General features: G+C 46.1%; 1 protein-coding gene across 1 annotated transcript in view; it reads right to left on the reverse strand.

The window, feature by feature from the left end:
* Positions 1-27,349, reverse strand: part of LOC131281793 (dendritic arbor reduction protein 1) — a 121,458-nt gene that overhangs the window by 28,718 nt on the left and 65,391 nt on the right. The window contains exon 5 of the mRNA XM_058311143.1: positions 20,830-20,889. Coding sequence (XP_058167126.1) covers positions 20,830-20,889 — 60 coding nt within the window. The remainder of the gene's footprint in view (positions 1-20,829; positions 20,890-27,349) is intronic.

Genomic DNA, 27,349 nt, shown 5'->3' on the forward strand with positions numbered 1-27,349 from the left:
GGTCACGCGGAATGGAACGGTATGGTACGGCCGTTCTGCTGGACGTGTGGAATGTGGTTTTCATTGGGCAGTCAGGGGAGTCGCTACCCCTGACGATGGACCCGGGGCTGGACCATGTTTTTTTTGTTCTTTTTCTCGTTCGCCACAATTTATCGTTACAGCTTTCGTGACGAAGGGATAACTCGTCCTGCTCGCGTTCAGTTCAAATGTCATAGTGGTAGCAAATAATTAGTTTACGTAAAATGAAATACATATGTTACATTCAAATATATTTTCAAATCGCAGGGGGAATTTTATTTATCAAACAAATGACAAAGATTCCATTTAAAAATATACAACATTGTGCATTACTGTGTCGAGTTGAGGAGTTTTCGGCAAAAGAAACGTTGCGTTACTTTTTCTCAAAACATATTTACGACGCAGCGCGGAATAGCTTTCCACACACTTTACCTGCCGGCGTTAACCGCGACTGATAATAATGTTGCAGCCCCGTTACAGTTACAACAATTTATTCGCTCCCATTTTATTCAATTATTCAAAGTCCCTTTAGGGAGAGTGCACATGTTTAGCGTAAAGTGGGGTGGAGAGAGAGCAAAAAAAAAAAGATCGTTTCGGTCCGGCCCACCGATCCGAGCGTCCCCGCGCGTTCGGTTCGGTTTTAATTAACTTTTGGCATGTCCAAAGCCAGACCCGGGGAACCGTCGACGCTGGCGTCGCCTTTACCGTTCACGAATCGATATTTATGAACTTGTTGAACGGCCTTTTAGCGGCAGCGTTTGGCATGTGCGCGACAACCCCCGGGTCCGGCGAGGGATCTGAGAAGGCGGGAGGGGTGTCACAGTGCAACATTGCGCCAGGAAGCAATCGGTCGAAAATGGGAGAAAAATGACAAACATGGGAACCGTGGCCGCGAACCGTAGCGAAATATGATTAACTGCATGTGTTTAGTGTGGTTTGGTTCTCTATTTCCCTGCCCTCTGGGATCGGGGTTTTTCTTCGTTGCGGTGTTGGGTGAGCGTTTTCCACTGGATAAGAGCAGCAGGACAAGTGGGGCAAAAAACGCAACCTATTCATGTTGATGGTGTGTATACCAGACAATAAACCGACACTTGCATGCTGTAGCGTCATTCGTCTAGGATCGACGGTCGGCGTCCCGGGAGGGTAACCGAAGGGGGGTTTCGATTTTTTCGGCCAGACCGACGCGAGGGGGGAGAATGGGCTCCCGAGACACGCGGGGCACGGAATTTACAACCGCCGACATACACGCGATTTGTTAATGAGAAGCATAGCAATCGATTACCGCGTGCGGCCAATGCGGCCGGGCTAGGATCGTGTGCCATAAATTTCAACTAGGAACTGGCAGATGAAAGCCACTCAATGCTGTTGCTCGTAATGTTTCACGCAGCGAATATTTTATTTTCACCGGGCTCGCGATGGTTTTTTTACATTCCCCCCCAGCCATTTTTGCTCCCCCGCGGGAATGTGTTCTTTTTTTGCTGTGCGTGCTCCTCACGAACTGTTGGGCTCGCATGAAGTGACAAAACTGTTGCTGCTCGCATCGGCAGCAGGTTCGCTAGCACGCGATCGGGAAATCGGTATGCAAATGCGATGTGCAACAGTTTTGTATTGCGTATTCTAGTTTGTTGCCCGTTTAAGGATACGAGAGTGAACGTGAATTAAAAATATCCATCATAAAACTCATGTTGGGATTGAAATTATTGATGGAAGTGTTTGATTGATTGGAAAAGTAAACTTCTGCTGAGTAAAATTTGGTACTCACTGTATCTTAGCAGAAATAAAATGGTGAAAAAATAAAAAAAGTTAAAATTAGTTAACATTAAATGCCCTTTAGTTATCAGAGAACATGCTAAATAATTGTATCTATTGCATAAATTGAAATTGTTGTTTGTTTTCTGCAGTAATTTGGTATCATTTTCTGTTTATTGGATTTACCAGCATTTTACAAAAAAAATCTAGTACAATGTAAAATGATCAATTTCATTTTGGGACATTTGTATTCCAAATCACCTTCCAACACGAAGAAAAGGATATAGAAACAAAAGATTATATTTTGGCAACTAACTGTGGTCTCCAGGCATTATTCTTTTACTTTCGAACTGCTTCATCCGGTAGAAAAAAGGTGTTGGAAAAAACCCACCAAAAACTCCACTTTCCCACGCGGCCCAGCGAATTGCTAGCGCGTTGCATAAATCCTAGTCAAATGTGCAATCCTTTGGCCACCTGTATTTTCTATCGCCTCAGAGAAGGACCGAGAAGGGGTGGGGGGAATGGCGAGCATGAACCTGTGGCCGGGGCCGTGGACTTAGAAAAGAAGAAACGAAAAGTGAAACCACCGACTTGATAAATGTACTCGACCCGATAAGTATCAACCCGATCTCCCGGATTCGTTTCGTTTTCCCAGCCGACGTTCGGCTTTCAACCCGCCCGTCTGGTGGTCCGAAGCAGAAAAAAAGGCACTTCTTTGATTCTCAGAAACGGTGGTTTGGTTTATGTGCTTGTGCCGGTGTGTGCGTGTGTGTTTGTGTGAAGGGAAGGAGGTGTTCTTCTCATTCGAGGGTGAAAAGACGGTGTTGAAATCTCCACCTTAAAGCCTGCTTAGCGACACCCCCACGGTTTATTTCGGTCACTCCGACACTTGACCATTTCACTTCCCCTGTTGGGGCTTTTTTCCATCCCCTTCACCCGTTTCCCAAGTAGTCGGTGGGTTCAGCCGTAAGACGGATTTATTAGTAATTTTGATTTATAAACTCGCCGCTGCTCGCGGCTCGGCGTAGAATAACGAACGCGCAGTGTTTGCACGCTTCTAGTGGTTGTTACTTGATATCGGACCCACTTCAGGCCCGCCCCGGGGCACTCGCGCACTCCACCGGGCATGTGTGTATGCACAAGGGCCAAGAGGGCACTAGACGTGTCAGTTTGTCACTCTTCCATTCGTTTGGCGCGAGAAGTGTGTGTGCCGGAGCTCATGCCGTGGCGAAAAGGATGGAAATTTTCTCGACTTTGTCTCGTGCGCGAAAGGGGTTTGCCAGGGGCCACAAAGGGGGTGTTTGACGTTCCACACGGCGTGCAAGCAAGAAGCCCGGCCCGGGGTCGTATTTGCCCGATCAAGCCAGTTAGAATCACCCGGGACTGAACGCAGCCTTACGCGGTGACCTTACATCGATGCCAACTACAAGGATGGCAAAACCTACCGGTGGCAGGAAAAATGACAAAAATCAACATAGAGCGCGTTTTTGAGCAGAGCGCCATTTCGGTGCCGCCCGCCGGGGAAAAACATGCAAAGTCAAACAGTGCTGCAGCAGGGCCGCGTCGAAATTTCTTATGTCCACCTATTAACGGTAGCCGTGGCATTTCGTGCGGCGGGCGTTTTGTTGGCCGAGTTTGTTTGACAATTTTGGAATTTTCACCTCCATTAGCGCCGGCGAGAAGGGAGTTTGTGCACACATACACACACACACACACACGGGGTTGTGGCAACTTCAAACAATTATAATTTTACGTAAGAAATTGGGAGACATATTATAAACATTTCTACAAAGTAGTAGGAAGTAGAAAGAAGTGAAGTTAAAAAATCTTCTTCTTCTTGGCGTAACGACCTTGTTGGTCATGCCTGCCCGTTAAGGGCTTACAGGACTTGTTTCCCTGTTGTACGTGGATAGTCAGTCCTCTCGTACAGGGGAGGGGTCCGGTCTCGGTTGGGATTCGAACCCACGCCGTCGAGGTGGTGAGCCCCGGCGCTCATGGGTCGATTTTCTAACCGGCGCTACCGCTCGGCTGTCGCGGAAGTTAAAAAATGTATTTATTAAAAATACATTTAAAAAGAAAATTTAACAAACAAAATTATAAAATATAGATTAACTTAAGTGAAACAATTAATTCGAATGTTCGTTTGGTGCACCCCAAACGCCATATTGTTCCCATGAATTGCACGCGGGATTTCAAAACGAACTGGATAGGAAAATCGTACCATAAAACAGGTTTCATGAAATTATGATTTGGACATCCAGCCGAGCTGCGCCGGCCACCGGAGCGATACGGACCCTGGGCCAGCTCCTATAAATGCTCCCAGCAAACGCCTTGTGCCTACTCGTCTGCGAGCATAAATGTGATGCCAACTCGAGAGCGACAGAAATTAATAATAATAGAAAACTGATGGACAACACCGACAAGCAGCCGAGATGGAGGCGAAATTAATGCGCAGTCCGAACCGAACCAGTGGCCGTCCGGTTTCCCTTATTTACCGCCCCCTCCCACGCCACCTTCAAACCCAACCGTCCAACCGTCCGGCTTTTCTAAGCGTCTATGAAGTTGTTAAATTTCTCACGCTCGTCGCTTGGTGCTTGTTTGGAAACAACAACACTCGTTGAAGTCACTTGAAACCGTGTCGCGACTGCGTCCGCTTCACACAGCATCGCTCAGCGCTCCGTTCGCATCTGTTCGCGGCCCGCCGGCCGGGGACAAAAACTCCATCATCCATCATAAACGAGCGCACAAAAGCGTTTAGGGGGCTGTTCATTCTAAAACGCTGCGCTGTTTGCGCTACCGGATTGTCGTTTACCCGAAAAACTGGCCCGTATTCGGTGCGAAATGTAGGACGGTGGAGACGGACGATGCAATCACCCGAAGGGGATAGGGGAGGTCATTGAAGAAAAGCTCAAAATAACATAGAAAACACACCAAAAGCACACAACAGCATAATTGTGCATGTTGCTTTCGTTGTTTTTTTTTATTTCGTCTCTCGTCCATTGTTTTAAGCGTGTGAGCCGGTAATATATTTAGCCGTCGTTACCCAATGCCGAGGTTGGAGCCTTAAACCTGTCAATAAATCAATCGCCAACAATAATCGCCCGCAAACGATCTACTTCCAGAAAGGTTCAACCGACTTGAACCCCTCCTCCTGGGGGAGGAGAGCGAGCCAGAAGGGGTAGTACTTTTGGGGCCGCAGTTTTGCACCTTCCCGACTGGATGGAATGCCCGATGCCCATACAAGGGATGATGCGGATGTCGATATGAGTGATACGTTGATTTATGTGAAACGGACGGCGAACAGGAAGCATTATGGGAAGGAAAGCCTTTTCAATGTCAACGGCAAAAAGGACAGCGGCTGACACTAATGATTTTCGGTAGGTCGAGGCCTTGAGGTCAAACGTCAAAAATCAATTTAGAAGTGCAACATAATAGCGGGCCAGATTGGTCCATATCATATCCTTGTGCCATTTAGGCTTTAAACTGTGATCGTAAAATATTGTTTCAGCTTCCGGCGAAGCCATAAAAGTCATTTACATTATTTTCAGGCTTCATAAGATTTGTATTTATTATTAAAGATTGTTTTTTTTCAAGTCAAATTAATATAGCAAATTTTGAATGTTGCAAACCACAATCTTACCACAGATAGGCATCACAGATTACGCCATGAGACAAGATGCAACACACAATACACCGCAAATACCCCTATGAATGCGATGATTCGAATATTTCATACTCTAGCCAAACATATCAATAAACATTTGCACATTTAAGAATAGAAATTCGACCTTAAAGTTTAAGTTTTAACATTTTGTATGAGCAATAAGTAATCGATATGAAGCTCTCGTTAAGCCCAAGCGGTGGACGGGGAATATTTTATAATGAACAATAATAAAAAAATAATAAATAACATAAATAAATAACATAAAAATAACAAATAACATAAAAATTAGCGTAATGCAATTGAATAAGCAAAAAACTTAGTAGTTTTCAATATCCAATCAACTCTAAACATGTTTCTAATGTATTATTTTCAGAAAAAATGTGTTTTGAATTACTAAAAACAATATTGACAAAAATTAGTAAACATTATTGATTTAATGCTGCTAAAATGCTGAATTGTAAAATGCTGAAAAAAATGTTTAGTATGAATTTAGATTACATTATATTTTCTGGATGCTGAATTTATATTTGAGGTGTGTTTACATAACAATGCAAAAAATGCTTCTCACAAATCTACTTTGTTTGGGAATGTTTTTATATAGTACTGATTGATACAATTATAAACATTTTTAAACATACTGAAAAGTTTCAATTATAATACGGTTGAGTTTAAAACATTCGTTCTTGACATCTCAGCTGTGTCGATTTTACGACCCGGCTGCGTTTTGATGCTTCTTCTCCATTCCACAATGGTTGATGTTGCAAAATGACTCACAAAAAAACAAGATAAAAAATCACGAGCAAATTAAGCACAGCAGGGTGCAATCCTTAATGTGCGGTCCAGTGTGGTAGTAGCTACCCGCTGAACGGGATTCTTTCGGTTGAGTATCTTTTTTTTTCTCCCTGGTGTTAATATGACGATCGCAAAATCTCTGTCCGGTGGATAACCGCTCCGAAGCGGTCAAAACACGAATCGGTCCCAGCCATCCCGTGGTGTGAGATAAATGGATTCAGAAGCGTGAAATAATAGATACGAGGGGACGTCTCGTCATGGCAAGGGCCAACCGGAGGGCCCTCGAAGACGACACCGACAAGATGTCGTCCGCGTCGCGCTTTCGGAAGGACCCGAAGAGGGGGTGGAGGAAAAATGTGACTCGGAACCGAGTTGACACCGAAGACGAAAACGAAAACGGACAACAACACGAGAAAAAAAACCCCGCCGTATCCTCCAAACGGTCGAATTCTTATCGGGGACGGCTTGTACCAACCTTTTCGGAAATAGCGCAGACCACATGAGCATACTTTAAACGACTATAAATATGACATAATTTACGATTATGGATTCTTATTGAATTTTCCTCCCTGCCCGAGGACGCGGCGCGCCAACCTGCTTCCCAGTCGTTCCGGCCGTTCATTGATGGTTTGCGGCGGTCAAGTGGCTGGATGCCATGGAGTGTGTGTGCGTGCGTGTGTCGGTGGCTTCTTCCAATAAGGCGAAGAAATCTACTTAACTAGACTTTTTAGACACCTTCGAACGGTCGGCACCGGGTGAACATCACCGTGTCGTGTCGGTTTATGAGTAATAAAAATTTTAATTTATACCTCGGATAAGTTCGGATTTCTTCTTTCCCCTTTCGCTAGCGTTTGTCCCCGCTCGTGTGTGTGTGTATGTTGTGTGTGTGTGTGTGTGTCAAATCTTCCGTCTGTATCGACAGATATCACTTCCAGGTGACGATGCCTGCCGATGACGGTCGATTTCCGCTGCCGATCGCGATCGGCAATAAGCGCGGCCATGCTGACGACGACGGCTCGATGATGATCGAGGGGCGAGATTAGAGGCGCGAATGGAATGCCGTGTGCCGCCGAAGGCGTCCGATGGAACGCACTCGTTTTCTAGCCCCGCCGGCGGTTGACCTCCGCGGTCAGCGGCGGATTTTATGGGTTGGCAAAAATGTGCTCACCTCGCTTATGGATATTCGATTTTCGTCCGCTCCTCGAACGCCGCCCGCCCCTTAGCCAAACGGATGCTGGCCTTAGGCGGCTTTTCTTTCTTTCCACCCTCTCCACACACCTTGGCGAAGGCTAAATGTCGTCTTAGGCGACGCAAAACCGGACGTCTTAGTGGCGATAAATTCAGCACCGTTTAGCCGTGGTGACATAAAGTTTGAAAATTCATTCACCAGAAACAGCGCTCGACGTTTATTGCCCATCGCGCATCGTGTGTAATCAGGCCGGGCGTGCACATGCGGTTCCATTATCTTGTTAGGCGTAATTGATGGTGAAGATATCGTTTCTCCCCAAACGATTAAGAAAACAAAGTATGCAATGGTTCAGTTGATCGGCGGATGGTAAAAAAGAGGCGAATTGCAGCGAATCGGCAAACACTTTTTCTTCCGCATCATGCAGTGGAACCTTTTTTCATCATCATCATCGGAGGGTAATTATGTGGAATGATATTTCATTTTCTAATTTATCCCACTCCAGGTGGCGAGGGTTCGTCGCTTGCGTCGTGGGTTTGGTGGTTTCGAACGCGGACCGCGAGGAATCATAAATAATAAATTAGTCAACAGTTGGTGCAATAGTAACGTCAAATCGAGTAAATTGTGCAGCATTGTACGGCGTGAGTCATCCGCCGGAGGGCGTATTTGCCCAGCGATCTGTTTGACACCCGGTCGAATGAAGGAGGGAGAAAGGGACACGGCCAACGTGTGTGTAAGTGAGCCCGCGAGGTCTGCAATCCATCATCAATCTTTCGCGATCGCGCACAAATCTTCCCGATTTCATCACCGAGCGCGAGTGGCGCGCGCAGGCGTTTCGGGGTCCTCCGATTGGGGATCCTTTTGCACTCGGCCCCCGGGGGGAGAGAGGGTGAGATATCATGCTCGATCAGGTACGACTGTCAACTGTCATTGCCATGGCGTACACTTACGCCTGCGTCTTCCCACAACGCCACAAGGGAAGTCGTCTTCCTCCGATCGGATGCCGCAAAAGCGGACCACCAACCGACCGGTCGGTCGATGCATCGAACGATCTTTTGCTCGAACTTCTGCAAAACTACAATGACAAACCGGAGTGTAATGCCGCGCGCGGTTGGCGGGATAATAATCACCGTCTCATGGCAGGACGCAGGAAGCAGGCGAAGGAAACCAAGCGCTGCCAAGCGAACGTTGTTAGAAAATTAAAACACCCACACGCGCCTTCACTGTTGCTGCTGCTGCTGCTGGAGGTAATCAGACAGATCATTTTTATTCCATTTCCATCACTCCCGGCCAGTTCTAGACTGTCGCTCGCCACCCCGCAGCTTGTCTATTCCGGTAGGATCATTAGTAAGGCTTGTTGTCGTTGTTGTCGCCACCGGCAACGTGGTTGCGCGTGGAAAAGAGTGAGGAAAACAAAAAAAAACCACACGCGGAAACTGTTTCCATCCGAATGGCCCTTTACGTAGGCGTCAGTGTCTTATCGGGCGGGTTGCATCTTGATTTCGTTTGTGAGTTGTTTGCCCTTTTTTCTCCTCCCTGCTTTTGCCGTCGCTTACAGCGTCGCTTTGATCGTCCAATCGATCGGAAATTATGAACATTATGTGGTACTTTGCGATTTCCTTCTCCCCGAAGGAGGTTCATTTACGTTGGACCCATCGGCAAAAAGGGTTTCCTACATTGAAGCCCGTTTGCCGTTGTGGTCCCCCCGAAGCTGGCACCGATTGATGCGATACCACATTTAACGTGAGGTAAATTGTTGCTATTTTGAGCCCACTCGTCATTGCCGCTGATGGAAGATGGACTTGATTGCCTGATGGATGGAGGTGGCGCATGATTTTCATTACGAAAATTAAATGCTAAAGCAATTGAAGGAGATTTCTATGACAGAATGATATTTTGACAGAAATAATTTAGCTGTGTGCTACGACACTATCAAATATCGGGCAACTGATTTTAAAAACTTGATATTTTAAGGAAAAATCAAATAACTATACGGTGAAATCGAAAGTTAAATTGGACTTTAATGAACTCGACTAAATATTTGATGTGTGGCTTGTTTTTCGTTTTATTTAAAACATATTGTAAAATGAAGAAAATCAATAGTATATGGGTTAATTTGTTTGTTTTTTCAAATAGAACTATCCTTAGTAAAAACCATAAAATAAAGAAGTTTTGACTGGGAAAATTCATAATCTGGGATCAGAAAATGAAGATAAAGCTCATGTGTGTAGTATTGATTAAAATGAAGAACATCTGAACATGAGAATTTTAAAAATAATTCAAAAGGCTCCACACAGCTTAGTGGTAATAAAAAATAACTTGCAAAATTAAAATGCATGGCTCTAATTGGCCGCTTCCCCCTTTCCGTTTCGTTTCTACTTCCAGCTTCACACCGCCAACGACAGGTGCAAAAGTGTGCTAAATTGATGAAGATTTCATTCTAGCGAAGACCATAAACGAATACATCGTCGTAATTTTTCGTTTTTGGTTTTCAAATCTTATTTTTCTTCACGCTTCTCCCGTCAAAACCGCAAAAGATCATCGGCAACAACGGTCGGACGCGGCGAACCTGAGCGAAACAAGCTGTACAACATTGAACAACATAAATTTGGAGCCAATTATCGTGTCCATCCCGACGCCGCGTTGGGAAATACAAGCTGAAAAAGGAGGAAAAAAAACAAACCCAAAAGCTTCCATATATGGTGCGGGCGGAGCATGGAAAAAACAACAACAATTTCTCCTTATTTCGATGGGTATTAAGTTTCAAAACATTAAATAAATTACCGGACCATCTCTCCCGGTTTCTGGTGACATTTTGCGAAAAGGACGAGGAGATTCGGGAGAAGAGGTTCATTATGAAAAGGAATGGGGAAGAGCTCTATCGTCTACATGTAACAAATTTGGTGCGACTAAAGGACACCGCGAGGAGAAAATTAAAAGCTCCAGAGAACACATCCGATTATCGCGAACTTGCATCACGTGTCCAGCGAACGTTTAATGTGTAGCACCCCGAATGGTTTTGACGCTTTTCTGAATTTGTCACATCGAACGGAAGAAAATGGTATCAGTGAGCCCTGTTCGGAACAGTCTTATTTTCCCTTCGTTTGTTGCTTGTTGATGTTTATTTATTTCTTCAATGGAAAGGAGAAACCAGTTTGATTTACAAGACAAAACTAAAAACGAATTAAAAAGCCGCTGGATGGGTCTCGGGTCTCGCCCGATTCGAGCAGTCTTTCACCTTCACCCTCCGGTGGCACTCGGAAATAAACAGGAAAAAGCCACACAACTGGTGTAAAACCTAACAAAACATAACAAAAAACCCTAACCGCGAGCACCGAGCAGGTATGCAAAGTGGGAGGGCTTAGGTTGGGAGGCTGGAGCGATATAAAAAGGCGGTTGAAAACGGTCCCCGGGATGGTTCGGAATGATCGGATGATGGAGCGAGCCGCTGATAAGTGATGGGCTTCGCTCACGGGGGTTAAGGTGGTCAAGAAGCTCTCAATCCATAGTTGCTCGATGGGTTTGGGGCCGGAGAAGGGTGGGGTGGAGCTTTCCAGATGGTTGAGCATTCGGTGGAAAGGGGAGGCCGGGGTGTTGAACGGGAAGGGTTAACCGGTGAAGCAGGAAATGTTGTACAAATTCATTCATTTATTCCATTCATTAAATCTTCGCTGAGCTTTTTCGCTCGTTCCGTTTTTTAAGCTTCGCTTTTTTATTCCTTCTCCCTTTCGCTCCGTCGTTCTTTTTCCCATTCTCGGATGCTCCTTGGCTGTGTTTATCTTTTCGATATCTTTTTGTTTGCAGGTTTCTTGTTTACGTTTTCGGTTTTTTTTCTCCTCGTGCCACGCAACTGGATGCTGCGGGCGAGACCTCCTTTGCGTTTGCGGTTCGCGCCGTCGCGATTCTGGCGTTCCATCCGTTGCGTTTCAACGTTTTGGCCTCCGGCTTCCGGCACATTTACACAATTCAAGAAAAAAAAAGTGAGTGTGATGGCCGCTCGAGAGGCTGTGTAACGAAAGGCTCTCGTGCCACGACGAGTGTGTGTGCCGTACTGTTCTGCTTTATCGCCCGGCTAAGATGTTTCTTGGCGGCACAACGATTATTTATTGTGCGATATTCGGTGATCTACGCTGACACTGTGACCCCTAAAGAGCGTCTGGGTACGGCCTGTTCCCGACGGAGGGAAACCATGGGCCGATGGAAAAACGATGAGCAAAAAAAAAGGCGAAAAACAAACGTCTTTTGGCATCGGGGCGTGTCAAGTTGCTTCGGTTGGCTTTGAGTGAGTGTGTTACTTCCCCAGCTTTCAGGCCGTCCCCGGTTGTTGCGGGTGTTGCGAGCCGCTCAGGCCGCTGCTTCGAACATTTATTTGATTAAACGCGCATCGAATCTTAACATGATCGCCCGATAAGCGACGTCGCTTCGATGCGGGGAAAATTTATTGTCACAAATCAATTTGCGTTTATCTACGGTGTAAAGATGCTTTTAGCATGGGCAATTATTATTCACAACGAGTCCGGTGTACCGTGCAAGGAAAGACGAACTTTACAATGTTGTTAATTTATGCCGTCATAAAAGCTTAGAGGTTGAAAATCTACTGATTAAAAATCTTGATTTAAATTTTTATCAACAATGATCGTTTGGTGTTATTTTTATTCACTCGCAGAACATTTAAGTGAGCAGTATAGCAAATGTTTCCTATTATGTAAAACTAAAGTTTTTAAAAATTCATGTAAAATCATAATTATCGAGCGAACATGCCTGAAAATCTATTTTAAAAATAAACATTTGGTTTAATATATCCTATCGATATGTTTAAGCCTAAGATGTCAAGCAGAGTTCAACAAGGGCACTTAACCCAGCCAAAGTGCTAATCTTAAGGACCCTCGAACCCGTCAAAAGCACGACCAATAATCGGTCAAAAATAACCGATCGAAAAACAAACCCCGCTTCGGCATGTTCCGTTTCATCTGCGCAATGCTTCCGCCCGAATATGTTTCGCTCGCATGTTCGACACTCTTGTCGTACACACAATAACGTGTGTGTCACTTCACGATGCTCCAGAAAAATTTCTTTGGCGCCGCCAAATTTCGCCTTGCCGTGTGCCGACGAAGAGGACTCCGCCAGAAGTGGTCCCCACATCTATCGAGTAGCGCTGTTCGACTACGAACCCACAATCGAACGCCCCCGGGATATCACGCCGGGAACGATACAAAAAAAAGAGCACAGATCAAAAGCTCAACACCCGAAAGCGTGGGCAGTGAGAACCATTGGAACCGAATTCGGCGGTGGCCGCGGGTTTTCTTCCGACAAATTTTCGTTTCAAATTGGCCCCGACCGAGGCGCACTTGAAGTAGGTTTGGAGAAGTTTAAAAAAACCCACCGCCGTTCAAGTGGCTTGAAACGAAATGCGACAAAGCGGCTTAAGTAGTCCGATCTCAAGGGGAAGGAGTGTATTTTTTCCATCCTCCGACCGTCCTTCGCTTCCACCCGAAAAGCACGTAGCACGATCAAAATAGCTCAATAATCCCGCTCCATAATCGCCATCGTTGGTCGGAATCGCCGATTTAGAAAGAAGGGAGTGAAAGGGCCCCTCTCTCGAACGATTTGAAGGCGAAAATCCAATATAAATTATCGATTTCACACCTTATTGTCATGAACGAGCCGTTTTGTTATGGGTGGATGAATATTTTCTTTCTTCCCTCCGGTTCTTTATTTCTTTCCCATACTTTTGGGTGTCTCGGGAGGCAAAGACGAAGCAGGCGGTGACGGTTGCTTGCCCGAAAAACGAAAGCAAAAGCTTACCATGCGTATTTATTATGACAATCTTTTAGTGCACCGTTTGACACCAAGTGTCCACCACTTACGGCTTGGGTTTAAAAAAAGTAAAGCGCTTGGAAATCGAAGGAATGTGGTCCCTCGACGATCGAAAAGCAACAAAAAGTCAGAGCAAACTCTCTCAAGCTGGTAGCAAACTCGATAACAACTTGGCGCGAAAAACTATCCACTGTTAGTTAGGGATAATTTTCCGATAATTTACGATGCGTTACCGTGCGATCGTGTCCTATATCATCTGCCCTGTGCGGCGACCAATTATTACACAATTTATTGCTAATCGAACAAATTTTAACGATCGCCCCAACACACAGGATACGGAATGTGAATGCGTGTCAGAGTGAGAGAGAAAGAGGACATCGAGAGCCAGGCCAACAAAAAATTAACACTTTTCTGCTGCAACTTGGAAGACGAGGGAACTTCGCCCGAACAGGCTGCGTGAGTCGTAAAGTTTTATGAGGTGGCTTATGGGGTTGAAGTTCTGGAAACTGGTCAAGGTATTTTTAGTAACACGATCGTGTCGGGCAGGCACGGAGACTAAGGGCCACGGGGTTTGATCGGACGTTGGGCTAAGCTGGCGCGTAAATTGATATATAATAATAAAATTGTTTTCCATTTTTGTCTCTCGCCCCTAAACCCTCCGGCAGGATCGGGGTGGGGGACCGGTTTAAGGATCAACTTCCATCGGATGGGGGTTTTAGGAGCTAGGAATCTTTTATGTTCCTTTTGCGATCGGATTCGACTAGAAAAGTATCTCTGCGTGCACGCGTAGATGCAGCGTAAAACATTGGAACCGTTTTATTGTCCCTAACCCACGGGAGAAGCGCGTTGGCGTCGGAGAGAGGTTAAAGGATCAGCCGATGAACCTCAAGCGGACATCGACGCTCGTTCCTGCGCTCGCCCGTGGGTAGGAGCTCATAGAGAAGGGGATCCGCTAAAAACGGGGCAATCCCATAATTGAATATTCAAACAAATGAACTCTCCATCGGGTGGGGAGCATGTAGATTATCACCGGCATAAATCATCATCCCGAAGGTGCATCGAGTCAAGTCAAACAAATTAAAGGAATCAAAAAGCGTGTGCGAGTTTAACATATTCGATGGATAAGACATTTTTACGACACTCGCGACACCTAGTCCGTTTACGTTGTCCATTGCTGGGACGGTTTTACGATCGCGAACACTAAGAAATCGGAGCGAAGTGATCGGAAAATCTCTACTTAATTTTGAGAGAAGACGGAACGACTTAGCTTCTTAATACCCAATGTATATTTTTAGCATCAGGATATAATCCTTCAGTAAGACTTGTAATGGCCAGGTCCAACCGAGATTGCATGCAGAATTTTAATTTTAATCATTTGTTTTATCGTACTTCACAGTGAGTTTATCTCAACCAGCGGGTGATTCTGTAAACCTCGATTCCAATAATTGCCCCAATTTGTTTGGGGGTTGCCAAGCACCGTGCGGGTTACACAGACCCTCCGCAAGATACGGATTTAAAGAAATCGAAATTTTAAAAAGTAAAATCAGCTCGACAGGAAAACCGTCCCGCTCCACCCTCCCACGGATCGACCGAAAAGGATCCGTGTCGAAAGCGATCCGAATCGTGGCTAGTCCCCCCGGGGCGAAATATCATTATTGTCCGTGTGCCAATTTTATGGCCCATATTCACTTTTACCGAAAACTTCATTAGCCGCCGCTCTCGGCGTTGTCCCTTTTGGCCCTGTGAATCGTGGAGGATTGAGGAAGGGGGCAGGGGAAAGGGAGTTTAAGAGTGTTTCCCTTCTGCTCACTCTCTCTCACTCGCTGGCTTTCGTTTTAAATGCCCTACGACCGGAGGAATCCACACGGCACGGTGAATGGCACGCAAGGTATTTGATGACTAATTAAATGTTGTTTTATTGTTCTTATACAGCCTCGCCAATGCCGTGTCTCTGACTTTGGCGTCATGGTTTTTTGTGTTTTCAAAGCGCGGACCCTCGTCGAGGGTTTCATTTCTCTGTCCCACCAAATTGTTCACAAGCGGAAGAACGGGAGGCGGAAGGTGAGAGGACGATGGGAGCTCCATAGGTCACAAACAGGGGAGAAAAAAAAACATCCCGTAGTCTAATTGATCGTCGACAGAACATACTCACGGGACGGGCTGGAGACTACCGGTCTGCGAGCGTGAACTTGAACGTCATTCGAACGTCTCCAGTAACGTTCAAGCGGCTGTTGGGAGGGATGGACAGGGGCGCGGAGGGTCTGTCATGATAGCCGGGAGCGATTTTCGAGATCGAAAGCATTCTCCTAAGCCTATAAGATACATCAAGGTGCACGGTGTGATCCACGGAAATGGAGTCCGATCTGATAGTGGCGTCAAAAGCTTGACACCACTCTCAGCGATCCAAATCTGGGGAGTCTCGACTCGGCGGCAGGGAGTAACTGGAGCAAGGATCGAAGTGGCGGTACCGTGCATCTACATTTTGCTTCTAGAGCTCGGGTCCGCCGAAGAATTACCGATGCTTATGGGTCCTCGGACCAAAGCAGTGGCTGCCGGGGTTTTCCGTCCCGTCCCGTACCGGAATTCTCGCCAGTCGGAACCCCTCCGGACAGCACGCGGCAGTGATCAATCATAATTCTTGAGCCCACTGCACCCATCTCGCGTCTCGCGTCATCCAATTCCGAAAATCACTTATAACTTAAACGCCTGTTTGCCACCGGCTTGAACGGACCCGGCGGACACCTTGCGGGCTCCGGTATTTCGTGTGGCACGGGCACTCAAGGAATCCGACCGTTCCCGCACCACCACCACGGTGTGAAACGCCACTTCAGGCCACTCTCCGAAAGGGTGCCTCTTTGCGATTACGCAAATGCGGCTTCGAACCGCCCCACGACCGCCTGCCGTTTGTGCGTTCGGGATCTCGATCTCGGCCGAGGCACTCACCGAGGCTGTTGGCCGTTTGGATTTTGTTTTGACACCGTGGAACGTTAAAACGAAATTCAAACCGATACCGGGACTACCCTAAGCATCGGCCTTCCGATGGTCAGATTAGGCTCGAGTTTAGCGGGCGTTTAGCGCTTTGGGAGAACTTTTCACAGCCTCTCCATCGTGTCCTGAAGTTCCATGCGGAATGACGATTGGATCGGTATGCGTAACATGCTGGGTTGTTGGTTGTTGTTTTTTGTTTTTTTGGATCGGTCCACTTGGCACACGCAGAGGGATTCCATTTATCTGCCAACTGAAATCGATTGCATTGCATTCGATGGAGACAGTGTTTATGCAGTGGCAAGATAAATACCGCACCGTTTCAATCTCCTTAGCGGGCCGTTCACACGGCTACATGGCAAGGGGGACATACACATACACACGTCACGACAAGACTAATGGGACCAATAAAAAAGGGAGAATAATCGACGGCAGGGCACATTCCCTGCACTCCGCCGAGTGTGAGGTGGCGACACGATAAGAACGGACCCAAGCCACCTGTATGTCCTAGGGGGGCAGCGAAGGTGTGTGATGAGGTGAGGTGATAGGCACCTCTAGCGGAGGGGGTAAATTTGCGTAGTTGAAACCGAGACGGCGAACCGGTGATCACCGGCGTGGAGGCTGCGCAACTTAGTTCCGCATTCGTGCGCACCATTCGGTTAGAAAGGGTAGTTCACCGTTCACGCGCGAAACCGTCCTGAGGTGCGCGAGGTGCGTGTAATGGGTTGGTTGCCGCGTGCCCTCCGATGGTTGTACGTGTGTGTATGTGTGTGTGTGTTTTTTAATGTAGTAAGGACCCCGAATGAGCAGAATTAATTATTGGAGTACACCAAATAAATGTTAAATGGCGATCGATGCGACGGATATCGCTCGGGACGAGAGGACATCACGTTAAATCAGCGTTATGGAAAGAAAAAATAAAAATACAAAATCGAATATGCAACACTGGGCTCGAAGGCTTTAATTTATGAGCGAATGTTGATTGTAATCTTAAGTACATTTCAAACCAAATGCTGTAGAGACTTTTGGCCCGAACAAACGCTAAGTGTCGACAAGGTGAGAGCCAAAATAAACCTCATTGTTTTTTCATTGATAAAATATCGTTAAGTAAATTAAATAATGCAATTTCTACAACTCTCTCGTTATGGTTCCGAAAGACGAATCCAATATTTCACTACAATTAAATATAATTTTACATATATATACATATGTTATCTTGTCGAACTCTTCTTTTACCGCATTAAAAGCTCGAGTTACGTAATTCCGGCTACGATTTATGAATCCGGATGACTCTTTGTATCGATTTTGAGGTTTATGGTTCTTAGAATGAGAGATTGATGCATCATCCAGATTGATTAAATAAAAGATTTATCAACCCAAATATTTTCGAAGAATGTTAAAGGAAGGCTCTTTGTTGTATTGTTTTTGGTCACAGGATCTATGCTCATCAAAGAGTCAAGAAGATTTATGTTAGGTACATGAAAGATTATTCAAAATTCATGGTAATTTTGAAACATTCATCAATGGTATAATATTTTTGGAATCTTCAATGATTCATGAATCAATTCAAATGAATCGTAGGTGAAAGATTTATATTTATGAATCGAACCAAAAGATAAGATGCATAAGACACAACTACACTGAACACTCGATCTTCTTATGAAGCAATTGATAGCAACATTAATTGCCCAGAATGGAAATTAAAAAGAATACTATATCTCTTCTATACAATGAACATCGTGTTTTGGGATGCTACATTAAGATTGTGGCCCCGATAATGTAAGCTTAAAACAATGCTTATTGAGGGACGTAAAATATGTTCCGCTGTCAACGTGTAACGGAAACCTTTTTGGCTCGCAGCAAGAAAATACCTCTGCCAAGCCGGGCAACAAATGATTGGGCTCGATTGTTCGCGAACTGCCTTTCAAAAATTAATGCAGCGTGATATATCTCCCGCTATCAATCTTTCCACCGACGGGTGCTTTGGAAACGAGAGGACCTCCGAAAGAAACCAAAGAGGAAAAAAACGGAAAACAAAACCAAAGCACATCTCCGGCAGGAGGGAAAGGGAAAAACCCTGTGGGCGAAACAATAAATGCTCCTTCCGAGCCGCGGCTGATTACGCAGCGGAATTTCGTCCAATTGCATTAATTTTCTCCAAGAGCCGGACGGTCTCCGAAACATCTCAATCATCGCGAGAGCTTTCAGCTTGCCGGCCGGTGAAAACTGACCACGAACGCCCCGTCTAGAGGACATCATCCGGGCCGGTAGCCGGGTAGCCGGTTCGACCGTGATGGCATCTGCCAACATACCGTCTTATCACTGCGCGTATCGCGCGCCATCGTTGACGCAGACATGGACACAATTCCCATTTTGTGGGCCCTTTTCATTTTCGTTCTGTTTGAAAGGATTTCTCTTTTAACGTGCCTTGTCCGTGCCGGGTACACACAACCATACACTTTCTTTCCTTCACCCATCTCGCGTGGTTCTCTTGACCATTTTCCGATGCAATAGCTGTCAAAACCATCCGTTGCTACCGTCAATCATTTGCACAGCTCTCATCGATGACGATGACGAGCTTGGCGAAGGGTGGCAAACTTCTTCGCGCTCACCTTAGCGCATCTACTTCTGCAGGCGCGACGTGCCGAAAAGCATGTTGATAGTGGAGTTTTGTACTTTTTCGCAGTTCGTGTTCGTGTGGGGGGGAAAGATGCCGCCGAAAATGCGGACCTCCGATGCGATGGGCTGCCCAAAAGCGAGTGGTCTCGACGGGTTTGGGGTGCTGAAAGACTGCTTTTATTCTTTTGTTTGCGTTCCTCGCGGGTTTCGCGAAAGGGTCAGAAGCGTTGAAACGGGTGAGTGTGTGTGTGTGTGTGTGGGTTCGTTTTTCTTTTCCCTCTTTTCGCAAACATCGATCAGGGAATGGAAACATGGAGGCAGAGGGTGAGCGTGCGCGCGCGTCTGCGCCGGAGAAAGAACCATCAAACAAAGCCCGAATGACTTTCACTTGACAGACGAAATCGAAAATTTCGTCGGCGGCGGCTGGGAAAGAAGAAAAGCGTTCCGTTCGATCGATTCCCGCTTGACGGAGGAAAGTTTTGGGGCGCGAAAAGAATCACGCAATGATACCGCCGACAGCAACGGTCTTAACCCTTCCCCCCTCTCCTGTTTTCTCGCCCTTTCCACCCGTCTGACCCGACGGGTCATGCCAACAACGCCAATCGGCGGTCTCCGCGCGCAATTGCTCCCAAAACGGCCGACCGGCGATCGTGAGCGGGTGCGAAAATGGACGTGTGGACCTTTCGGGGTGGCGATGCGAAAACCACGTTTTGCTCCGATGGGGATTCGTGCAAGACCTATTTCGGTTTCCGGCAGACCGAAGTAGTATTGTTACTAGCGGGTCTTTTTTTTGTTTTTTTCTTGCTCGATTTTTGAGCCGGGTTCCGATGGTTTTTGGGAATGCATTTATCCGGCTGAAATGTAGCTGCCGCCAGCGATGGACACGGCACGCAATCGCAAAAGTGGGTGATATGTTGCTGAAGTCATATGTAGTGAAGGTATAATGCTTGAGAGGGCGAAGTGATACTTTGTTTCGCAAAAAGAATCCGAAGCGATTGAAAAAAGGAAAATTAGAAGAAAGGTAAAACTTGAAGAAAATTAAAAATTGAAAACCAAAAACGCTTGTGAGTTGGACATTATTTTTTAGAAGAGAGTTTTTAGAGTTTTCTTTACGTAAAAAACTCATTTAAATTTCGTTCACATTATTTTTATCACAAATTTTGATTTAGTAAGTTTACATATCAATTTGCTTAAAAGTGGAAGTTAAACAAATGAAATACAGTGTTAAAGAAAGAAATGAAAGAACTAAAGAAATTATATAAATTAAACAGAATTAAATAAATAAATAGATAATTAATAATTAATAAATTTTAATAAATAATTAAACTAAGGATTTAAAAAAGTGACGAGCTGAACTAGAAGTAACGGACGATGTGAAATAGGATAACAAAAAATACCAGATAGGGAATTTACCAACAATACTCCACCTCACATTCAAATACAAATGAGCAATAAAGTGCCAAATTGGTAAAAAATTGGCGAAAACTTTACGTTTACATCATTTCTATCACAAATTTTGATTGAAGTTATATACCAATTTGCTTAAAAGTGGAAGTCAAACAATCAAAATTCAAAATTAAAGAAGGAAATGAAATAACTAAAGAAATTAAAGAAACTAAGGATTCAAAAAAATGACGTGCTAAACTAAAAGTAATGCACGATGTGAACTGGGATAACAATTAATACCAGATAGAGAATGTACCAGAAATAATACTCTACCTCACGTTGAAACACAAATGTGCAATAAAGTGCCAAATTGGTAGAAATTAGCGAAAAATCCTTCATTTCGTTCCCCCGTATTCCCACGTAACCTTTCTTCGTTTCAGGTTTTGGTTTCCCTCTTTGCTGGCACTTCAAAAGGGTAGACATTACTAAAAATGCCAAACGGAGGCCAAAAGGCACCCCGTTTGGCGAAACTTCGTTATCGGCGTCCCCGTTTGAACTATCCGAATCGTATCCCAATGGGGGTAGAAATGCTCGAGAAATTAATTTCACTTACCGGTATGGATTCGTTGATGGGCCTTCAGATGCGAGCTTTTGGTGTACACCTTTGTGCAACCTGTAAAAGGAAAATTTGGAAGTTGAGTGAAATGGGTCGACGGAGAAAAGGAAAAACAGAAATTAAAGTCGAGAAGAGAGGAACACATTAATCGGTTGCAAATGAGCGGCAAATGGAGGCGCAAACGGTCGACGCTGACGCTTTGATGTGCTCGCTGGTTGCTTTTTCTCCCGTACCGACGGCGAGGTCGTGGACGCGGGGGGAGGCCAAAAATTGGCATACCTCATGGGAGCACCAAGAATTGACCGGTTTGTTGTTCACAAAGCGATGCAAAACCTCCAACCGGGGTTTTTGTTGGGAAGCGCCCGAAGTGGACCGCTTTATGATGATGAATGACAAATGAAGCGCGCCAACGCCGCGTCGATCGACGGCCGGGCTTCCGACGTTTGGGTTGCGTGTATGCTTTGCAGCTACGATGAGAGTTTAATTAAAATTATAACTTTAATTACACCGCTCGTAAAGTCACTGGACACGCCAGCTCCAGTGGTATTTTTTCGTTCTCTTAATTTTGATTTCGTTTGAACCGGAGGTCTCAAGACAACTGGCGTTTGGTGGCGATGGCATCGGCAGCCGGATCGTTTTCGGGCGGTCGTAAAGCAGAGAAGTTTAAATGTCAAAGTCGTTGCGAGTCGGCTGGAGGTTAACATTGGAAAACTGTTTGATGGTACGCGTTCGTTGGAGAACACTGAGAAGAAGCAAAAACAAAATCCACCAAGTGCAGTTTGGGGTGCTTTTTCTCAACGGACCGAACCGGAGCCCCCGATTGTGATCTATTGGGCGAGCAAAAAGCGCAGCCGGACCCGGGTGTTCAAGCGAAAGCCGGGAGCCTCGCGGGACGACTTAATTATCCGTTTCACGGCTCAAACATTAAATGGTCCAAATCCTGATAGCCGGGCGCCGATAAACGGTCGACCCCTTTGCCGGTACGTCGTCACCACGGGCCACATCTGGCCGGCGGATTGCCCTTGTCGAGCCACCTGACCTTGGCCAGCGCTGACTGACGTCGACCCACTTCCTTTTCTTCAACACCCAAGCATATTGTTACCCGCACAGCCCTCCCCCAGCCGTGTGGTGTGAAGTTCAAGGGTATCGCGAAACCGAAAGCCCTACTACCGAAGGCGCCATCCAAAGGACCGTGGTCTATTTTAGTGGGTAGGCGCAATAAATGCGACCGCCGTGACGCAAGCAGCCGGTGCTGGATGCTGCCGGATAATTGCAGTGCACTCTGGCCCAGTGTTTGGCAGACCGGAGGTCTTTTCTCCTTCTTTCGCCCGCCTTCGCGGCCGTCTTTCGGCGCGGGATCACGATGCGCCGTGTCGCTGTAATGATGGCCTTACGGGCTGACAGATAGATTAGACGCTAAAGTCAAGGATTTTCATGATCCACGCCGGTGCCTGATGCTCATAACTGTAAATATGATTCATGGTGGGCAGCGTGTGCAGCGACGTGCTGGAACTGGAGCTGACGTTGGCGATGGACGGGCGATATGTCGGTAATAAACACCGAGGAAAAATATTTTAGAAATGTCACTGGTTGAAGTTCGAGGGAGGATTGTGTTGATTTCGTCTTTAAGGAGTGTTGCGCCGTGCATGAGCTGATGATGTCGAAAGATTTGTTCGTCATGGAAGAACGTTTTCTGTTAGTTCTGAGATCTTAGGTACTGCATTAGAGAATAATAGGTAACCTTAGCTTCAGCTTAATCGTTGTCCATGACTCACTTACACTTCTTTATGTTTTGAGTAGATCCTGTTGATCCTTACAAAATAAGTCAACCGGTGTTTAAATTCTGGCGTCGATTTGAACGATTGCAACTTTTGGTTATCTTTAATTGTTAAACCTCAAACAAGTACGTGTAAACGCCATCGTGAAATGTTTCATTAGTGCAACCAAGATCTATTAAAACACAGGTCGCTCTAAGGAATTTTTTTGTTCCACCATTGTTGTGACAGTTAATTTGAAAAGTGTTTACAAACATACTTCCAGTACGTGGAAGATCTTAGCAAACATCTCTTAACACGTTGACTGCCAAGCGGTTTTAGCACACTTTTTTAGTACAGTCTTTTTCAATAAAATTCTAACATAACATTTATTAAACCAACGATTTTTGAAGGCTATGAAAAAACTTAGCTTCTCAAAGAATTGATATTAAATGTTACTATAATTTTTAGGTTGCATTTTCAGTTATTTATCGGGCAAAAACTTTTTAGAACTAACGACAGCTGGCTATCAAAAATGATAGCCATGGCAGTCAACATGTTAAACGAAACAGGTAATTGGAAGCTCTGGATCCCGGGTCTATGGTTCATGGCGAATAGAAACTGTCCGTCTGTGTGAAGTCATGGGATATGGATCCTGTAGGCTTCACCATGTTTGCTGAATGAATTTTTATCTTCCAAAAACTTGGGTTTATACCATGAGCTAGAGTTTGAGAAAAATTTGGTCGTACTTGATGTCTACTAACTTTATTTTCTCAGTTTCGTGGCTCTAATCCCACTCCAAACACTTTGAAGCAGTTCCGCATTATATTTGGGTCACTTAATTGAAAAGAAAGGTCAAATCAAACCAACCTAAGCGAGGCTTAGTTCCGCGCGTCGATTGCAAGATACCGGTGCTAATTAGTTGGCAGTGACTTTCGTCACGACGCGATGGCACAACGTCTGCAGCATCCCGATCGCAGTAGGAAACGGATGAATTCACCCATCCCTAGAGCACAATTAAAAACTCCTGACCCATCGACTTTCGTGCCGCTGGGCCGAAGTGCGCAAAACGAAATGTACCCAGACAGTCTTGCCGACCGCGAGACAAGTGGAATCACGAATTAAATCTATTAACCTCTGCTGCGGGTGGCCTGGGCGAGATAAGTATCCAGGACCGGACGAAACACCGTTTCCGTCGGTAAGGAGGCTCCAAGCAGTGCAGTCCTTTGCGAAGGTGAAGGTTTTCCCAGTTGGTGGGATGGTTATGCGATGATCGAAAAGTAATTAAACTCCCATAACTTCCGTATGATGGTTCGAGGTGGAGCGAGCCTCGGGTTAGCGGAGCGAATCTTCCCCGATAGCATTTCGATCAGGAGAGTGCGACTTTGGATAATTGGGATGGGTGAAAATAGAGCAGGTACGGACTTTTTCAAACGGTGGAAAATGAACTTCCATGTGGAGAGTTCGACACTGAGACGAAAATATCAAACCTTCTGAAACACCAAACAAGATCTGCAAAACATATCAGCCTCTGCAGCTTTAACCTGCCCTATCCTCCTATTTCTCACCGAGTATTTGCTCTAATATATCTGTCCATGCCGTGCTCTCCTACCCTCCCAGCGGAAAGTGGTTGTGGATGAAGTGAAAAAAAAAGTCGACACAAAAATCTCGTCCATCGTTAGCGTCCGTTAGTGGCGCGCATGATGTCGTGATCGGTTTGCAGCGCGGCCGGGCGTTGGAACCAACTTTATCATTTGCGCTGCGACATGCGCGCCCTACCGATCCGGTCCCTGCGAGCTCCACCCAAAAGGACTCCCTGTTTGGAACGACGCCGACGACGACGACGACTGAGAAATCATGGCAAGTGCGCACAATTTGTTGTAGAAATGTTTCAGCATTACAGCATCGAGCGTTTGAAGAAGTGGATCCGTCCCCCCTGTGGGGGCCAAATCGAAGAGCGCTGGGCAGAATGGGGCTGGCTGAGAAACGGAGCGAGTTACGGAGTGGAACAGCGAGCCGAGTCTTCGGGTTTTTCTGTCGCTACCGCCGCTGGCGCACGGAATGGAGTCGGCGCGAGTCGGGAGGAATCTTGGATTCAATTTTCTTTTATAATTTAATTTAATTTAATGAAAATAGTTGCACCGGCGAAAGGAGACGAGCCCGAACGGCGTCACCCGCGGCGAGTGCGCATTCCCCCGGCGCATGGTGCATACGACGAAACCGACGCAGTTCGTGCACCGCAGTGCATAATACCTAATCAAAATAGCATAAATGAGGGAAAATTATCACCAGCATACTATCACGCCGCTCCGGGCCGGTGCCGAGTCCGTGAATGGCCCGTTTGTGGTTGTTTCCCAAAGCCGCCAGCAGCGACCCGCGATTGAGACACACGTCGTCGTCGTCGTCGTTGTCGTCGTCGTTGGGCGTTGTCGGTGGAGGAGAAAAAAAGGTCCCAGCCCCTTTCGACACTGGCGAGCATGGTGGAAGGGGGGTGGGGTGGGGGGGGGGGGGGGGGATTGTAGTATAGGAACGCGAAGCAAAGTAAAAAGCGTCCGCAAAGCCATTTATCCAAACATGGTGTTAAATTGTTTAGCGACCGTTTCCCGGTTTGGACGTATCATTCACTCACTGCTTTCTTTGGTGATCTTTACGTCGCTCCAGACGGCCAGTTTGATACCGGGAGCATGTGGGGGCCTTGTTTTTCCAGCCCATTTCCCTTGTTTCACTACGACGATTGTGTGAAAATGATGCCATTGCAGTAGCATTGTTTGATCGATTAAACTCTGAGCGAGAAAGTGATCTTTACAGGATAAAGAATTGCGTCATCGTCTAAGATGGTACAGTTTTTACAGTTGAAATATTTTAATTTCTAGAAAATGTCATTAATTTTATATGTTGTTTTGAATATTTACATTTACAATAATTAAAAACAATTGAATTACAATTTGTTTATAATATTTGTTAAGCCGATTGTTTTCAAAGGCCAAGCACAAACTTAGCTTCCCAAAATATTTATATAAAATATTACAATAATTTTTATGTTGCATTTTCATTTATTTATGGGTCAAAAACTTGTTAGAACTAGAACTGCTGTCACCCATATTTGGGTGACGCGGTACGGAACGTGTTAAATAAACGAGTTTAGGAAATTAAGCTAGTCTATGGCAGCTACCCGAAGGATATGTTTTTGTAATTACTGCAGCTCTCTTCTATATTCGTGTAAATAGCTGATGAGGATTACTACTGTCCCCCATAAAACGGGTGATCGGGTCAACGGGTTAAAATGGTTCTAAATAGCACATTTTAATTTTTAAATCACGTTGAAGTACATCTCCTTATTGTCTTTTGTTGTTAAATAAGACTTTCATTGAGTCAAGATTTTAGACAAATTTTCCGAAATTGACGTCCCTCTTGGGCAGCAAAACAACACCGTGTTGATATTGCTTCAATTACCTAGCACGCTCTAATTGCACGCTCAAACGCCGCCGTCAAATCAAACGTTCGAAACGGAACCGAAGGGGGAAAAAAAACTAAAGCCGCAGAAAAATCCGTGAACCACCGTTGCTGACGGTGCAAATTTCGAAGCTGGCGGCTCCGTCAACGTGAGTGAGACGTACGTGGCGGCCGAACGTCATGGGTTCACGTATGAGGAACGAAACGCGGACGCGCGTCCAGCCTAATGACGCGTTGAAAGGTAATAGTTTACCAGATTCCGGACCGCACAGTTCGGCTCAGCCGGCGTCGACTCCCGTTTACGGCCACGGCTCACTCACACGTAATGTGATTCTGCGGGCATGTGGTTCGACTGACTGATGGGTGAACAAAGCCGAGTTGCCAGGGCATGCGCGCAATGATTGGTGGCGGCCGAAATTATGCTCGGAATCGGATTTGGTTCGTTTTTTTCTTCGCTTTTCTCTTCACTTTCAGCTGCCCGGTCGGGGCGATCACGTTGGGAGTGGCGCCGGGAGCCATGCTGGCTGATAATTAAGGTCACTCGTGCCGGGGTTAGCGGTGAACTATGGATCACTTTCATTTTCACCCGCCGAACCCCTTGGGTGTCATGGGAGGGGGGGAAGGGGGCTCCGATAGTGGGCACGCGCGGCTTCCAAATGATCATTATGAGTATGTTGTCAAAATCGGTAGAAAGAACCATGAATTCCTAGCGCGGCCAGCAGCCGGTTCGGAGATGTCTTAATTATGCGCCGTTTGAGCGGCATTGGAGCATAAACCCCCATCCTGCCATTGGGTATTTCTTGTTGAAAATTGAAAGAAAAAACTCCCTCCAGAGTGACCCACCAGATCGTTATGCGGGGTGCGATACCGACGTTTCCCCCCCGATCGGTGGTGATATAAATCGAATTCGAAAACGTTGATCATGTTTTTCCCCCGCCGGTTTCAATTTGACATCCGCGCGGAGTTGACGCTTGGAAAGGGCTGGAGAATTAAAGTTTTGGAAAAATATTTTAATAGCCTATTGAAACGTAACGGTCGGTCACCACCCGGGATCCTTTCGGGCAACAGCCCGAAGCGCTATTCGAGACCCACACGTTGGTCGGGCGATAATGGTTTTAAATATTTTTATTGCGTTGCCGAAATCAATCAAAGGTCTCTTGTTGACCGGGCGGGCATCGAGTCATCGGGGTGCGCGATCCATATCACACCCTGCAGACCTACAAAACCGTCGAAAAAGGAGCAATCGCGTCGTCGTCGTCGTCGTTTCGCAATCGCGCCCGGCGTTCCTCGCCTTCTCGCCTCCCCCCGGA

This window comes from Anopheles ziemanni, chromosome 2 (assembly GCF_943734765.1).
Source record: "Anopheles ziemanni chromosome 2, idAnoZiCoDA_A2_x.2, whole genome shotgun sequence".
NCBI classification, from domain to species: Eukaryota; Metazoa; Arthropoda; class Insecta; order Diptera; family Culicidae; genus Anopheles; species Anopheles ziemanni.